At 39.7% G+C, this 15,839-nt stretch overlaps 1 protein-coding gene across 3 annotated transcripts in view; it reads left to right on the top strand.

Annotated features, from left to right (window-relative positions):
- Positions 1–1,299: 1,299 nt before the first annotated feature.
- ep300a (E1A binding protein p300 a) overlaps positions 1,300–15,839 on the top strand; it is a 20,573-nt gene continuing 6,033 nt past the window's right edge. The window contains exons 1-28 of one of the 3 annotated variants that reach the window (XM_056770528.1): positions 1,633–1,696; positions 4,454–4,526; positions 4,942–5,537; positions 5,614–5,790; positions 5,901–6,219; positions 6,310–6,423; positions 6,902–7,108; positions 7,231–7,330; positions 7,442–7,564; positions 7,697–7,814; positions 7,899–8,082; positions 8,191–8,268; positions 8,346–8,431; positions 8,510–8,662; positions 8,744–9,190; positions 9,465–9,674; positions 9,848–10,022; positions 10,351–10,469; positions 10,595–10,834; positions 11,237–11,325; positions 12,671–12,751; positions 14,088–14,144; positions 14,232–14,309; positions 14,396–14,463; positions 14,594–14,744; positions 15,169–15,315; positions 15,431–15,544; positions 15,649–15,814. In XM_056770528.1, coding sequence (XP_056626506.1) covers positions 5,073–5,537; positions 5,614–5,790; positions 5,901–6,219; positions 6,310–6,423; positions 6,902–7,108; positions 7,231–7,330; positions 7,442–7,564; positions 7,697–7,814; positions 7,899–8,082; positions 8,191–8,268; positions 8,346–8,431; positions 8,510–8,662; positions 8,744–9,190; positions 9,465–9,674; positions 9,848–10,022; positions 10,351–10,469; positions 10,595–10,834; positions 11,237–11,325; positions 12,671–12,751; positions 14,088–14,144; positions 14,232–14,309; positions 14,396–14,463; positions 14,594–14,744; positions 15,169–15,315; positions 15,431–15,544; positions 15,649–15,814 — 4,266 coding nt within the window. In that variant the 5' untranslated portion in view covers positions 1,633–1,696; positions 4,454–4,526; positions 4,942–5,072. Of the gene's footprint in view, positions 1,697–4,453; positions 4,527–4,941; positions 5,538–5,613; positions 5,791–5,900; positions 6,220–6,309; positions 6,424–6,901; positions 7,109–7,230; positions 7,331–7,441; positions 7,565–7,696; positions 7,815–7,898; positions 8,083–8,190; positions 8,269–8,345; positions 8,432–8,509; positions 8,663–8,743; positions 9,191–9,464; positions 9,675–9,847; positions 10,023–10,350; positions 10,470–10,594; positions 10,835–11,236; positions 11,326–12,670; positions 12,752–14,087; positions 14,145–14,231; positions 14,310–14,395; positions 14,464–14,593; positions 14,745–15,168; positions 15,316–15,430; positions 15,545–15,648; positions 15,815–15,839 lie in introns of all 3 variants that reach the window. The other 2 variants (XM_056770527.1, XM_056770526.1) reach the window with 2 other exon arrangements.

The raw sequence follows: 15,839 nt of genomic DNA, 5'->3' as shown, positions 1-15,839 counted from the left end.
TAATATGTGAAACGCATATGTTAAAGGCACTTGGGAATGCACAAAACCTCACAGTGAATTGCAAAGACTCTAGCAATGTGTTAACAGCCATCCATCACAATTTATCACCTGAAATGAACAAGTTCAGTTGGCTGATATAAAGTTATTATACTTTTGTAAAAATAGGCCGAAGCAGAATGTTGCATCCATACTGTATGTAAAAAAATACTTTCAATCAACTCATAAGTATGTGTATTTTACACTGTGGAATTCATAAAACAGCAAATCAAAGTAAATTATTAAAAAAATTAAAGAAGACCATAAAAAACCCTACTTGCTCCCCGGGTGCTGCAGTAGCTGCCCACTGCTCAGGGTGTACGTGTGTTCACAACTTGCTGTGCATGTGTTCACTACTCTCTGGATAGGTTAAATGCAGAGGTCACATTTCAGGTAGGGGTCACCATATCTAACAAATAGTTCACTTCAATTCACATGTATGCTATTTAGCCTGCGTATTGACTGCTTATTTTAAAATATTTATTTATATCAGCATTTTAACAATAAAGTTAAAGTGACATTAGCTAATGTATAACAATTGCAATGTATAACTATAGTAAGTGTGACAAACCATGTTTTGTCGTAATTATTACAACTTGTAATGCATTACCCTTGTTTAACTACAAATATCATTGTTAAACTATAGTAACTATAATGAAACCATGGTAAATTTGTGGTGGAAGTATATTAACTATGGTTACTAAAGTAAAAATGTGTTTAATTTGAATGAGATGCCAAGGGCTAACCACATTTACACAATTCAAATTTATGTGCACACAGGAATTAATATTTTAATTTTTTATCAACTAAAGTAAGCATATTCCTTACCTTAAGGATCCGTTTCCAGAATTGGAATTTATTTTCATTCCCAACCATAGTTTTATTTAAATACGTACTTACTTAAATGTTGTTGCAGCTAACAATTTTCTTGAGTCCATTCATGTAAATCTAGTGTAGGCTTATGTTTGATTGGACAGATGTAAAATTATATCAATATGAACATTGGAATGTTTCCGGTCTTTATTGTACTTAAGAGTTTGAAGTTACACAATACTAAGTAAAAACATTTTTTTTAATTATGTATATAATTTTAAACGTGATATTGAACGAGTACCTCAAAATAAAACATTTATTTCCCTTTGGTTTCAAAAAGAACCTACGATCATCTGCCATCCAACCCGACTCGAGAAAACACGGCAAGCAGGCAAATTATTTTAAATACACGATCGGTCAACTATTACATGGGACCAGATGAGTTCCTGTAGAGCTGCTGCAAGTGTCTTTCTATCCTTTCTTGCCGAGCCGACTCCCCCTACCTCCTCCTCCGCTTGCAGAATTGTATAAAGAACAAAAATCGGGCTGGGAGGGGGGTTGATACGCCGAAGCTGAAATCGAGAGGCGAACCCAGGAAAGAGGAGTATTTTGTACACGGGACTTTCCCCCCCTTCGTCCCTAAAAAGGAGGGGGAAAAGTCATATTTTTAAAAGCGTTATTTTTAAAACCGAGGATTACAAATAGGCTTAGGCGCCTATCTCTGGGAAAATATATTTTAATTCGTTCAAAAATATGGCCGAGAACGTCCTGGACTCTGGCCCGCCTTCAGCCAAGAGGCCTAAACTATCCTCACCGGCGCTCTCAGCTTCAGCCAGCGATGGAAACGGTAAATATTACAAAATCTTTTCATTTCTCACGCGCCCGATCTATTTGATTCATATGTTTTTGAGCGTTCTGTATATGCTCGTGCACACCCAAGTCTAGAAGTGCAAAATTTGTTTTTATTTTGTCACAGGCTAGCGAGCCTAGGCTAGTTTGGGGATGCTAACGTCGTCGGATCTGCACGAGAACTAGCTTTAGCTTGTCATTCCAGCTCGCGCGAAAGCGGCTAATAGTTAGCATTAGCGTTTCTCGCGTCGCTTAGATGGGATTCACTCACATCGGTGGACTACACACGCTTTTCCTTCAAACAGTGATTGTGCTTGGTGTCATCTTGTGTAAATGTATAACGTGTGGCTGGGAGTAAAACACGGTGCATTTAAGGTTAAACTTGATCGAAGATGAAAATAAAAGTGAAGTCAAACGTTACCGTGAAACGCTTGTTTCGTTTTCTATTTTGCTTCTAAACACTTTGGACCTCTTCTATATAATAGTGGAAATGGACCTTTTTGCAATTGAAAAATTAAAATTACTCCCTAAAATGAGATTTAAGCATTAGATCAAGATTATTTTGACCAATTTTTGATAACGATTCACATTAATTAGCTCGACTGCCCGACTGTGACTCAATCAACTTCAAAACTTTCTGACTGTTCTTAAATACAATTGTTTTTTTCTAACTGCTCGTGTGCAACGAGCACAAACTTCGGCCTTTTAATACCTCATTGTGTTTTTCTCAATGTGTCCTGCCCTTTTTTTATCATTAATAAATGTGATTAATTTTTGTTAGCTAGCTGGTCAGCTAATAACAGACTGATGCTGAAGGCCCGCACAACTCTTCTCTCTGCCATTGTTAACGTTAGCTAGATGCGTATCAATCCATTCCCCATTAATGTAAAGTGTGGAGGTTTATTCATAGATTAAGCAGAGTTTATACGATTTTTTAAACTCTATTTATATAATGTAAATAAAAGCGACGTCACGTTTGCGTGTTTTAGAGAATATAAAACGTAACGTTACTTGTCTTGAGTTAGCTTGTTGGCTCAAATAGCCCTTCGTGTGTCGGTCATTTTTTTTCTCGGATCTTGATTTCCATTGTTTAGCCATAACACATCTGACGAGTCTGTCTCCTAAAAACAAATCATTAAACTCATATAAAGTCGAAGTGATGCGAGTTATAATTATGTAGGCTAAATGTTTTATTGTTTAGTAAAGGTTGCTTGTTAAGGGGCTCTTGTTAAATGCAGAGACTGATGTGTTCTTCAAAGGCGAAGTACGGTCCTTTGTTGATGTATTGTTGTGTTTTCGACCTTTTGTTCTTCAAATTAGATTTTATCCCTATACATTTTTTTTCAATTTACACAAATTCGTGAATTACAAATCATAACACATTACAGATAGGTTGGTGTATAACTCGTTCAGCATCCAATTGTTTTGTATGAGGAGTGCATGTGTGGTCCCCACATCATCTGAAGCACCTTATTTCAAGAGCAGCAGAATTTTCTTGAGTATATAAAATATTTCTACTGTACATTTTTGACAGAAAGGACCAGAGGATGTAGTAATATTATTCAAGTAGAGGATGTTAAATGTTGTTGACTGGTTAGTTTTCACACTTTGTAGCTGATTTACAGTAGCCAATATGTCCGTGTGAGTCAATTTTCTGTGCATTGAATTGGAGAATAGCTTTTTGTCTGCAAATGTTATCATCTGCATTTACAAACATTTTAGTAGTAAATATGTCAACACTTTGTATGATGATTTACATGTAGGCCTACTCATGTCATTTCAGTCTAGCTGTTAAGCAACAGCTGGCATTATGGTATCCCTTAATAAACTGTCAGTTATATTGAAAATGTGACTGTGAGAGTGTTTGGTACTTCATTTTGATAGATTGATTGACAGAGGGATAAAAGGATGCAGCCCCTCCATTTTACACTGCTACCAGTTTTGAGATGCACAGGAGACAAACACAACAAACATCATTTCCACAGCATTGTTTTAAAGTGTTCACAGTGGTCTTTTGGCCTCACACTGAATGGTGAATCGCTATTAAAAGCTCCCTGGAAGCTAGATGCTAGATTTTCAGAGTTTAAAACAGTGAGGAGACCTCAGAAATAAGGAGAGTTTATTTTTAACATTATTATTCTCTTCTATGAAAACACATAATTGATGATTTGCCATTACACACATCTGCTTTTCTTAATATAACCGTAAATATGCACAAAATTAAAGTAGTAACATTTTCACAGTGCAAACAGAGTTATTATAGTGTTAATGTTAGTTTTATATATTTTTTTATTGGCTTTTGTATTAAGATATTTAGTTTTTGTTTTAATTTTAGATAATGTTTAGCAATTTTGGTATATGCTTTGGTCATATTATAATTTATTGGTTTAAAAAGATCATATGTAGGAAAATAAATTATAGTTTATTATTATATTCATAGTGCTTCAAAGTTAACTTTTTTTTAAGGCAACATTTCCATTTTTACTTTAGTTAAGTTTTTCCAATACATTTTAGGCCGATATTTGATTTCAATAAACAGAAAAGTTTTTTAAGGTTACATTTTAGTAAGCCAAAACAAGACTTTCTTGTTCCCCAGACAAGAAATGTATCAGAAAATCACACAAGTTTTGGATGATTGGCAATATTAGGATAAAAATTACAGGACTTTATACATGCATTTGTACTCTCTTTCATAATTGTAGAAGTCCGTCTTTTTTCACATGCCAATTTTGTGACATGTGGCTTCCATTTTCAGTTATAAAACCACGCAATATCAGGTTGGTGAAGCTTGTTTGCTCTCATTGGCTAATTCCGGTATCCCATCGGAGGTAAACCAATCAACAGTCATAAAAATATCCATGTTTGATATGTATGAAAGTGAAGTAAAAATAGTAATGATTTTTTGATTAATAATTGCTTATCTCCTGATGTCAAAGACTGACCTTGAACCTCTAGACCAGGGTTCCTCAACTCTTACCCTGGAGGTCCGGAGCACTGCATAGTTTAGCTCCAACCATGATCAAACTTGCCTACCTCTGATTTTCTACTGATCCTGAACACCTTGATTAGCTTGCTCAGGTGTGTTTGATCAGGGCTGGAGCTAAACTCTGCAGTGCTCCGGACCTCCAGGGTAAGAGTTGAGGAACCCTGCTCTAGACCATCAAGTAATACCTACTTTCTACGTTCTCTTTAATTCTCATCATAAACCCCTCACCTAAATTCCCTTTTTTCTGCTTACTGTAGACTTCGGCTCGCTGTTTGACTTGGAGCAAGACCTCCCTGATGAGCTTATTAGTACGGCGGACTTGAATGGAGGAGACCTCAGTCAGCTTCACACCAGTTTGGGTGGTGGGGGCGGGGCCGTTGGAGGAGTCATGCCCAGCGGCCAGGATGCAGCGGCCAAGCACCAGCAGCTCTCAGAACTCCTCCGGCATGTATCCACACCTGGAGCGCAGCAGCAGGGAGCAATGGGCAGCCCAGCGGGAACCTCAATTTTTGGAAACGTGAAGGGTTCTCCAGGTCCCCAGGGCATGGGTACACAAGGGCAGCAACATCTTTCCCCTCAACAGGCCACACTTATGCAGCAGCAGATGGCAGGGATGGTGGGCAATATGAACAGAAATATGCTCGGACCTCAGAAAGGAAATGGACAGCAACAGGCGGGAGGGCCCTCTCCCCAGCAGCAAAGCATGCAGATAATGAACGGTTCGCCCAGAATGGGACAACATAATCCGGGCATGGGCGGCAACGGTAACCTGTTAGCAGAGGCTCTTCAGCAGCACCAGACCACGGGTGGTCAGGGTGGACTGAGGGCTCAGCAGCCCGGAGCGATGAACAAGGTAAATTTGTGCCATCTGTAGAAATGTTTTATGTGTCTGAAAAGCGTTCTTATTTTCCTCTTCGTATTTGTAACAGATGGGGATGAATACAGGTTCAGGCCCCTATGGAGGCCCATACGGTCAGCCTGCCAGTCAGGGTCTTGGTGTTGCAGGGCTGGCCCCTCAGCTCCAGAACAAACCAGGTCTGCCCAACAGTTCGGCTCAGTTTAACCTTGAAAAGAAACCTCAGCCTATGCAAGGCAAACCTGGCATGGTTCGTAATGAATCTCCTCTTTGAGATATTTAGCATGAAGCTATGCAATTTGAAAAGAAGCATTTGTCATGTTCACTGTATGTTCACTGTAAACTCCATCTCTACTGCAGGCATCTCAGCCTTCCCCTGCAGGATCTGCTGGAGTCGCAGGAGCATCCGGCATGCTGCCCAACACCCAAGGAACTCTCGGGCCTGGAGCAGCTGCCTCAGCGGTGACCACGGGAGCAGTGGGTGGTGTGCCTCCCGCAGCCGACCCAGAAAAACGCAAACTCATACAGCAGCAGCTGGTGCTTCTACTCCACGCCCACAAGTGCCAGCGACGAGAGCAAGCCAACGGGGAGGTACGGCAGTGCAACCTGCCCCACTGTCGTACCATGAAGAACGTCCTCAACCACATGACGCACTGCCAGGCTGGCAAGTCTTGTCAAGGTAAGTGTATGAACCATTTTGTTGCTCTGCCAATCAACTATTACCAATGCTGGGTTTGTTCTCTTTTCTTACTGTTACTCTGTATTTCAGTTGCACACTGTGCCTCATCCAGACAGATAATCTCTCACTGGAAGAACTGTACGCGGCACGACTGTCCTGTGTGTTTGCCTTTGAAGAATGCAGGTGACAAGAGGAATCAGCAGAGTAAGTGTGTGTATTCTTACCAAAGATAAAGATTTACGCATATCACTCATTTATTTAATCATTGAAGGTTGTATGTAAATTAATGATGTTATTCGTGTAATGAAGGGGAAATTGACCCAAAAAATGTATTATGCCATTCAATTTCTGCGTAATCTTTTTCTTCTGTGGGACACAAAAGAAGATATTTTGAGAAATGTGTAAGCTTTCGTTACCATAAAATGAAAGACAATGTGGGTCAATGTTGTGTGGTATGCAACGTTCTTCAAAAAAAATTGTGTTTTGTATACTGGTACACTGGTTTTGAATGACATGAGGGTGAATAAATGATGAATATACATCTTTAAACCTTTTTATCAATGTTTTCATTTTTAACTATTTTGCTACAGACCTTTAAACAATTGTATTACTATCTTTACTTTCCTGTTGTATTGAAAGTCATGCCTAATTTGGTTTAATTCCGCTTTATTGTTCATCTCAGGTCTCTTGAGCTCTGCAGGTGTAGGATTAAGTAATGCTTTGGGTAACGTGACCGGTGGCCCACCCAGTGCCCCCAATCTCAACACTCCTGGGCAGATTGACCCCAGCTCCATTGAGCGAGCTTACGCAGCTCTGGGACTCACATACCAGGGAAACCAGGCCCCCACCCAGGCTGTTCCGCAATCATCACGGACACTGAACACCATGGGTAATGACCGAAGCATCACTATTCAATACCACAATCACACAAAAGTGTGATTTCATTTTAAGGTATGTTGTGTTAGTTATTTCTCAAACTCAGTAAAATAATGTTTTCTCATCTTGTATCAGGATCGAATCCCATTGGAGTAAATGGGGCAGCGGTCAGTCCATCTCAGATTCAGCAGTCAAGCCTCCTGCAGGACGCAATGTTACATCTGAGCTCTCAGAGGTAAGCAGTCTCTTCATAGCTGAAGCTGTAGCTGTTACGTTAATTTACTACAAGTTGGAGACAAGTGGGAACCTTTCTCCATTTGTACAATTATCACTCTTCCTTTCCCAGTTTGATGAATGACAATCCTTTGGGGTCTATGCCTGTGGCCAACCCACCTGCCAGTGTTGGCATGAGGAAGAGCTGGCACGAGGACATCACCCAGGATCTGCGCAACCACCTGGTGCACAAACTGTAAGTCATATATTCTTTGTAAAAAAACATGCCTGAAAAAGCTAAATTTACCATTGTTGGTTGAAAGGACGTGCATCCAATTGATCAAACACAGTTATTTATAATTTCCTTGTGCTTTGTTCCTTCTTTCAGAGTCCAGGCCATTTTTCCAACTCCAGACCCAGCTGCACTGAAGGACCGGCGCATGGAGAATCTAGTTGCCTACGCACGTAAAGTTGAGGGGGATATGTATGAGTCTGCTAACAGCAGGGTGAGAATACTTTCCTTCTGTTTAATCAAGATATATTTTTTATCTTCATATTGACAGTTTTAAATGCCGCATCATACATTTTAGGCGGAGTATTACCACCTGCTTGCTGAGAAGATCTACAAGATCCAAAAGGAGCTTGAAGAGAAACGAAGGACACGGTTACAGAAGCAGGGCATAATGCCCACACAGCCTGGAATGTCTCCCACTGGCCTGCAGCAAGGTCCTGCTGGGATGGGTCAGCCAGGGGCACCCACAGGACTGCCACCTAGTGAGTACTGAATCTCAAAAGATGAAAACAGTGATTGTTTTTGTTGTTCTCAATTTTTTTTAAAGAGGTATTTGGAGTGTCTTGATTATTTCTTTCTGTTTTAATTAGATGGTCCTCTCTCAGATCCTTCCATGGTGAGGCCTACAGGATCAAACCAAATGATGAACAGGATGCAGAATGCTGCTGGTTTGTATTTTTCTATCATATGTTAATATCTCGTGCCACCCCGATCAAACGATAAAAACAATTTCTGTGCTTTGTAGGGATGAATCCATTCAACCATATGGGTATGCAAAACATGAGCCAGAGATCTACACCACCTCTTCAACTTAGTACACCTCTTAACCAGGTCAGTGTGTTTTGTGTGTGTTCGCAGTGCAGAAAGTGAAATCTGTGAGCATGTTTCTGATTGTTTCAACTGTTTCAGGTGAACATGGGCACTGGGAGGATGCCACAGCCGAATGTTACACAGATGCAGAATCAGTACATGCCTACTGGACAGTTCCCAGGTTCCAGTCCTGTTCGCGGTCCTGGATCTGTTGAGATGGCACACCAGGGAAATGATAGTGGCATTACTCAAGTAAGCTACATCACTCACATATGATGCATGCTGTGATGTCAATCAAATCCATGACCATTTATTTGTCTTCAATCTGTCAAGCAGGGGCAAATGTCTACCATGTCATCTCTGCCTGCTGGCAGTCCTTTAGCCCAGACTGGGTCTGCTGGAGTGGCCGGCAGTGGAGCCTCGGTGTGTTCTCTGGGTCAGAACAGCATGGGTGGGGTCCATGCTCCATCCACACCATCGCAGTCCATCAGCCACCCGCACTGCACACCCGTCCGGCAGAATTCTCCGTCCCCGGCACGGAGCCGCACACCCACGCCCCACCTCACGCCGCCTTCAGGCATGCCAGGCTCCCTGACGCCCCAGCCACACACCCCCGGCGTACCCCAGTTAGCCACGACCGGCAGTCAGCAGGAGTCACATTCGTCCACCGGTTCTGACAATGCCATGCAGCTTCAGCAGCACTCATTGGGAGGAACTCCAACCACGGTGTCTCAGAGTGGCCGCTCGACACCAAACTCTGGCCAGCATCCTCGCACTCCAGTGAGCATTCCTTTCATAATATTTCTGTATACTTGGTGATAATTAACCCAAAAATGAGAATTCAGATATTGTTTAATCACCCTCTTGTCATTTCAAACATACTTACTTTCTTGTGCAGAAGATAAAAGGAGAAATCTTGTAGAATGTTGGTATCCGAACAACACCGCGACCCATTGACTTGCATTGGTTTTTATGTCGATACAATAGAAGTCAACGGGTACAGCCATTGTTTAGTTTTTTTACTTGTTTTTACATGCATTGCCTTTTATTTCAGTTGTCTCATAAAGGTTCTTTAGCATTAGATGGCAAGGCTGCGACCCCTGCCTCTGTCAGCAGTACAGATGCTTCATTCCAGCAGGGTCCCAGTGACACCACAGCCAGCCAGGAGCCCAAACATAAAGAAGAGGAAGATGATGATGATGATGACATGATGGGAGGGAAAATGTTAAAGCAGGAAGACATTAAAACAGAGAAAAAGTTTGAGGTAGGAAGTTTAAAAATATTTAATGTTAAATGGTTATTTAGTATGCTGTGTATTAAGCATCCCATTTCTGTGTTTTACTTTTTCATTCATTGATTTACTCAACATATTGAACATTTATTCAGTTTTAATAACAACGACTATACGAGTTGACTGCTTTCTCTGTGGCCTGTCAGATAAAGAAAGAAGAGCCATTGAGTGATAATTGTAAAAGTATGCCAATGGAGACATCATCTGCTCCGGCCGGAGAAGATAAAAAGCCAGAGCTGAAAATTGAGCCGAAAAAAGAGGAGGAGGGTTCAGGGCCAGCGGTTACCCCCAGCTCGGTGTCTGGAGTCAACAAAAAGAAAAGTATGATCAAACCCCTTGATTCTAGTGCCACCCATTGTGCTGTTAGATGAATTGCAGATGTACTGCACACGTATGATGATTGACAAGCAACCCTATAAAATGTAATAAATACCATAAGGTATTGTCATAATATTTATTTATTTAACAACAAAACCAAATAGAGCAATTTGTGAATGACTAACATCAACCTAGCCAAGCACTTACTAACCAATCGCACTAAGAAAAGGCTCATTTACAAATATTTTGTGCAACCCACATTTTGGAGACGACTGGTTTAGAGTAAGTGTGCTTAATATTTAGTGTTACATGTTTGTCTATTTCTCTTCAGTTTTTAAACCAGAGGAGCTGAGACAGGCCCTGATGCCAACACTGGAGTCTCTTTACCGCCAGGACCCTGAATCTCTGCCCTTCCGTCAACCTGTTGATCCTTCACTGCTGGGAATTCCAGTACGTGCCGTTTTGTGGTTAAACATGAATACCATAAATACATACCATCACTAATTCATCCACTGTTAACTAAGTGGCACTGGCACGAAATATCCTTTGTTAACCTTACTTTTGACGAATTGCAGGACTATTTTGACATAGTCAAGAATCCAATGGACTTGTCAACGATCAAACGGAAGCTCGACACAGGCCAGTATCAGGAGCCGTGGCAGTATGTGGACGACATCTGGCAAATGTTCAACAACGCCTGGCTCTATAACCGCAAAACGTCACGAGTCTACAAGTACTGCTCCAAGCTGGCTGAAGTTTTTGAGCAGGAGATCGATCCAGTCATGCAAAGCCTCGGCTACTGCTGTGGGAGGAAGGTAAAACATGCAGTAGAGTTTTAAGATGGTGTCTGTCTTGTGAGTCAATACTGCTGCCCCTAGACCTGCGTGTTTGTTTCTAGACAGAATGAATGAGAGCATTGGCTTGTGGCTAATGTGGTAATGATTTTTTTTGTTTTTCTTACGGCTCCTGTTGCCACAGTCGAGTTTTCTTGCCTGCTTTGACTGCTTTGTTGTCAGTTGTGCAAGCAATGTCGCTGCAAATAAGAAAACTGAAGCAGTTTGAAGTTGATAGCATAGTTTTGACAATTTCATTTTGTCAAGTTAGACATAACACAACTTTTCTATAACATATTACATTTTAATTGTGTGTTTTGCCTTTCTCTATTTTTTCCCTCAGCGTAATGCTGTCTAATTTCTTGTGATCTTGTTGTCTTACAGCTTGAGTTTTCTCCTCAAACTCTGTGTTGCTATGGAAAGCAGCTGTGCACTATACCACGAGATGCTGCTTACTTTAGTTATCAGAACAGGTAAGAGTATATGACTAGGACCAATATTACCGGAATCGTCTGCAAATATAATCTGAAGGACCAACGGCAATTAAAACTTTATTATTGTTTAAATAACATCGCTGTTGTTATTATTCATTGGTTTCTAGGGTTAAATGCTAAACCCACAGACAGGGATAACGTGTGACCAGTAGTAGTGCTTTATGAAAAATGAATATAAAATTTGGAGTGACAATATGCTTGTGGAGCTTAATTCATGTTTTTTTCAATACATTTAGCTTCATAAAGTGAACTGACAGTTGCAATGTGGTTGATAAGCTTGCTTTGTTATTCCACCAATCAGGCTTTAGCCATTATAATATCCTGTATGTTTACAAGATCTGGCATTTTAAAGTGTTTACCTATAAATGTTTTCAAAACATGTGATCCTTTAAAGGGTGCAAAATCTTTTTAAGTCCATCTCCTTGTCAAGGTTTCTTAGACCTAAAACAGGAGTCATTTTAATTTTATGTGACACATTTTCCCCATTTTATGACCCTTAGCATTATATCTGATAATTTAATTTATCATTATTTCTTGTAAAATATTTTTTTCAAAACCCATTGTTAATTTTTCATGGTTGTCATTGAATGTTTGTTATTCAGTTCACACGCCGTATCTGATTTTAATAAACACACATTTACCATCAAACGTAAAAGATCAATAAATCTATACAAGAAATGATTAATTAATATATTGTATAAAGTTGACCTTTTAACAATGTTACTGCTTTATAGGGGGCAATTTTAGTGTCATATAAAGTAATTCCACTCATTTTAATACGTACCTTTAAAATGCCTGTGTCTGCTTAACATTGTGGCTGCAATCTTTTGCTCATGTTTAATGTTCCCATGTGTCCATAAGTCCCCCCCACCCCCTTCCCTGCAATTGATTCTGCTCCTGTTTTGCTATAATGATTTTTCTCATTATACATGTAAATGCTAATCTGTGCTTTGCTTTGGCTTTCTGCTTGTCTCTGTTGTGTTTTCTCCCTCATTATTCAACTCATTTCTGTCTTGTCTTAATGTTTTTCTTCACGTCAACCCCTTTCTTCTCCCCTGTACTTTGACATTTGTCTTGTCTGCTGCCGCCTGCTTTCATCTGACCAATCATCTGCACCTAAACCCCTCCCTTCTCAAAATCCCTACTCAAAAATCCCCTGCATCATGATTGGCTCCTCTGGCGACGACTCTGTCCTGCGCTTCCCTTTTGGCCTGCCTGCCCTGTCCTGCACTGATTGGTGGTTACCTCCTCGTTGCCGCTCTGTGATTGGCTGTGGTGTTGCCGCATGGTGTAGTTCACCAAAATATGGGCTTCTTGCTGACAGGTACCACTTCTGTGAGAAGTGTTTCAACGAGATCCAGGGTGATAGTGTGTCCTTGGGAGATGACCCATCTCAACCCCAAACGTAAGTGATTCTTCTTTAACAGTATTTTGCATTATTGGAGCTTTTTCTAGTAGTACTAAGAGAATAATAAAGTTTTGAACGATTCTCACGAAATCTTGGCTTCTAAGATGTCAAACACAATTTGATTAGATACTTAATATTGCCCCTTTAGGTATTAAAAACAAGCCATGTCATGTGTAGACACATGAAAATAATTAAAATGTCAAATGTCAAATGTCAAGTTAAAAATGTCATTACCGTAACTGCCTAAAAATATCAATTTCATATCGTGGCTTCTATTTTTTTTGCAAAACATCCTCTCTTATCAACTTTTTATTCATAATAGATAATTAGACAATGATCAAGTTATTTTTGTATGTGTTACGGTTATGATAACCAACATTATTATTGTATTAAGTTTGACAAGTGGATATTATTATTTTTTACTTGGAGAAATGTAAAGAAATATTTTATCCTGGTAGCCATTTGAAAGGTAATGGCAGATAAAACAAAATCAAGCTTAATGTAAATATCAGCGTATTGTTATTCAACATAAATATTTATCAATGTTGTATCTTCTCTTTTTTTGTCTGTTGAGAACGAACATCCCATTATTTTTTTATATTTAGATTTCACTCTGATTTTTCCACACAGATTTTTCATATCTTTAATAACACACAATTAAGCATACTGCATCATTAAGATTAGTTAATGTATTAGTAAAAAAACAAATGTAACTAAATGTAAATCAATACATTTTAACGGCTTAGATTCTAGATTGTAGAGCATGCACTACATGGCTGAAAGTATGTGGACAACCATTTCTAAATAACACATTTGGTTATTTCAGCTCCGCCTGTTGCTAGTAAGCCTACACATTTTTGCCATTAGAAATTTGGTGCAGTAGATATTTCATTTGAGATAGCGAGGTTCATAAACAAATGGTTTACGGAGTCTTGCACTAGCCCAGACCTGAACTTCATTGAACATCTTTGGGAGGATTTGAAACACTAGTTGTGTGCCAGGCCCCATCACTCCGGATCAATGCCCAACCTTACTGAAGCATGATGAGAGCAAATCCCTGCATGTTCCAACTTCAATTGCAAAGCCTTCTCAGAAATGTTCAATCTGTTTTAGCAACAGAGGGAGCACCAAATCCTCAATAATGCTCATAGACTTAAAATTAAATGCGCAGCATATTGGTGTTGTTTTTGGTATGGTGCCCATACTTCTGGTATAGTTGCGCATCGTATTAGATGCTTTCAAGAACAACTGTCCAATGTAATAAACTTGAGCTCGTCCGTAGTGCATTTCAGAGCTTCTAATTTTAATAATGGTTCAATTTTCACATTTCTAGATCAATCAACAAGGGGCAGTTTGAGAAGAAGAAAAATGACTCGCTTGACCCTGAACTGTAAGTATAATTTGTCATAATCATCATCACCACTGATACTGGTTTGTCCTTGATGAAATTGTAAATGAGTTTTTCTGTCTCCGGTAGACTTGTGGAATGTATGGATTGCGGCCGTAAGATGCATCAAATCTGTGTTTTGCACAATGAAACCATCTGGCCATTAGGGTGAGTGCACTAAAGTCCAGTTTGGGTTATTTCTAACACAAACATAACTATGTCTTGCCTTTAAAACTACTTTCCCCCTCTTATAGATTTGTATGTGATGGCTGTCTAAAGATGTCCAACAAAAACAGAAAAGAGAACAAATATGCTGCTAAAAGTATGTGGCACTATATTTTACTTAAAAAATGTTCTTTATGTCTTTTGATGTGGTGTTTATTTATAACTGCATATTGTATATTTGTATTTAATTAGTAATATCAATTACTATTTTCTGTTGCACTTTTTAGGGCTTCCACAGACCAAACTAGGCAACTATTTGGAAGGACGAGTTAATGACTATCTAAAGCAACATTATCACCCAGAGTCTGGTGAGGTCACTGTTCGTGTTGTTCATGTCTCAGACAAAGTGGTGGAAGTCAAACCAGGAATGAAGTCCAGGTGAGACATATAATGCTCTGAACCCCTCTAAGTCAAAGCCATTTTCTTGTTAAATGTATTTGCGGTTATTAGTAGAGATGCACTGATATATCGGCCAATAATCGGTATGGGTCAATAAAAGCAGTTTTTCTAACTATCGGTTATCAGCCAATATTTTAAAATATATACTGTTTATCCGGAAAATGCTGTGAATTTGTGATCCATCTATAGAAAATTTTAAGGGACATCACCAGTTTGATGTTCCAGAAAGTTAAGAAACATTATCGGTATTGGTGGAGAAATGTAGTATCGGTGCAACTCTAGTTATTAGATTACATTTATATTTGGTTTTATGCATTTCATTATAATCTTTTTTTGTAAGAAATGAAGGGTTCCCCATTGTTTGTGTGCTGGGATTTTAATAGATGTCCTTTCCTTCTTCCAGGTTTGTGGACAGTGGAGAGATGTCAGAGTCTTTTCCATACAGATCTAAAGCTTTATTTGCGTTTGAGGATATTGACGGTGCTGAAGTCTGTTTCTTTGGGATGCACGTGCAAGAGTATGGGTCAGACTGTCCACCCCCTAATCAAAGGTTAGACAAACCTTTCTGCCTGTCATTGCCTGTCATTGACTTGTCAACAAATTTAAATTTGTTTAGACCAGCATGTGATGTGCGATGAGTGACATGACCTTTTCTTCCCCTATAGGCGGGTTTACATATCCTACCTGGACAGTGTGCACTTTTTTCAGCCACGCTGTCTGAGAACAGGAGTATACCATGAGATTCTTATAGGGTACCTGGAGTATGCCAAAAAACTAGGGTAAGTCGATGTATATGCACCCCTTTGTTCTTATTTAATCCTACAGATTGCTTCCACTCTTGTTTTCTTACTTTCTGAACTTCAACTGTTGTGGGTGTTCTTAGGTTTACCACAGGACACATCTGGGCCTGTCCTCCTAGTGAAGGAGATGACTACATCTTCCATTGTCACCCTGCAGACCAGAGGATACCCAAGCCCAAGCGTCTCCAGGAGTGGTATAAGAAGATGCTGGATATAGCTGTAGCAGACCGCGTGGTGCACGACTACAAGGTACCTTTCTTTTCTTAAAATATAT

The sequence above is a fragment of the Triplophysa dalaica genome, chromosome 17, assembly GCF_015846415.1.
Source record: "Triplophysa dalaica isolate WHDGS20190420 chromosome 17, ASM1584641v1, whole genome shotgun sequence".
Taxonomy (NCBI): domain Eukaryota; kingdom Metazoa; phylum Chordata; class Actinopteri; order Cypriniformes; family Nemacheilidae; genus Triplophysa; species Triplophysa dalaica.
Note: the sequence above shows the minus strand (reverse complement) of the source record. Positions and strands in the feature narration are given on the sequence as shown.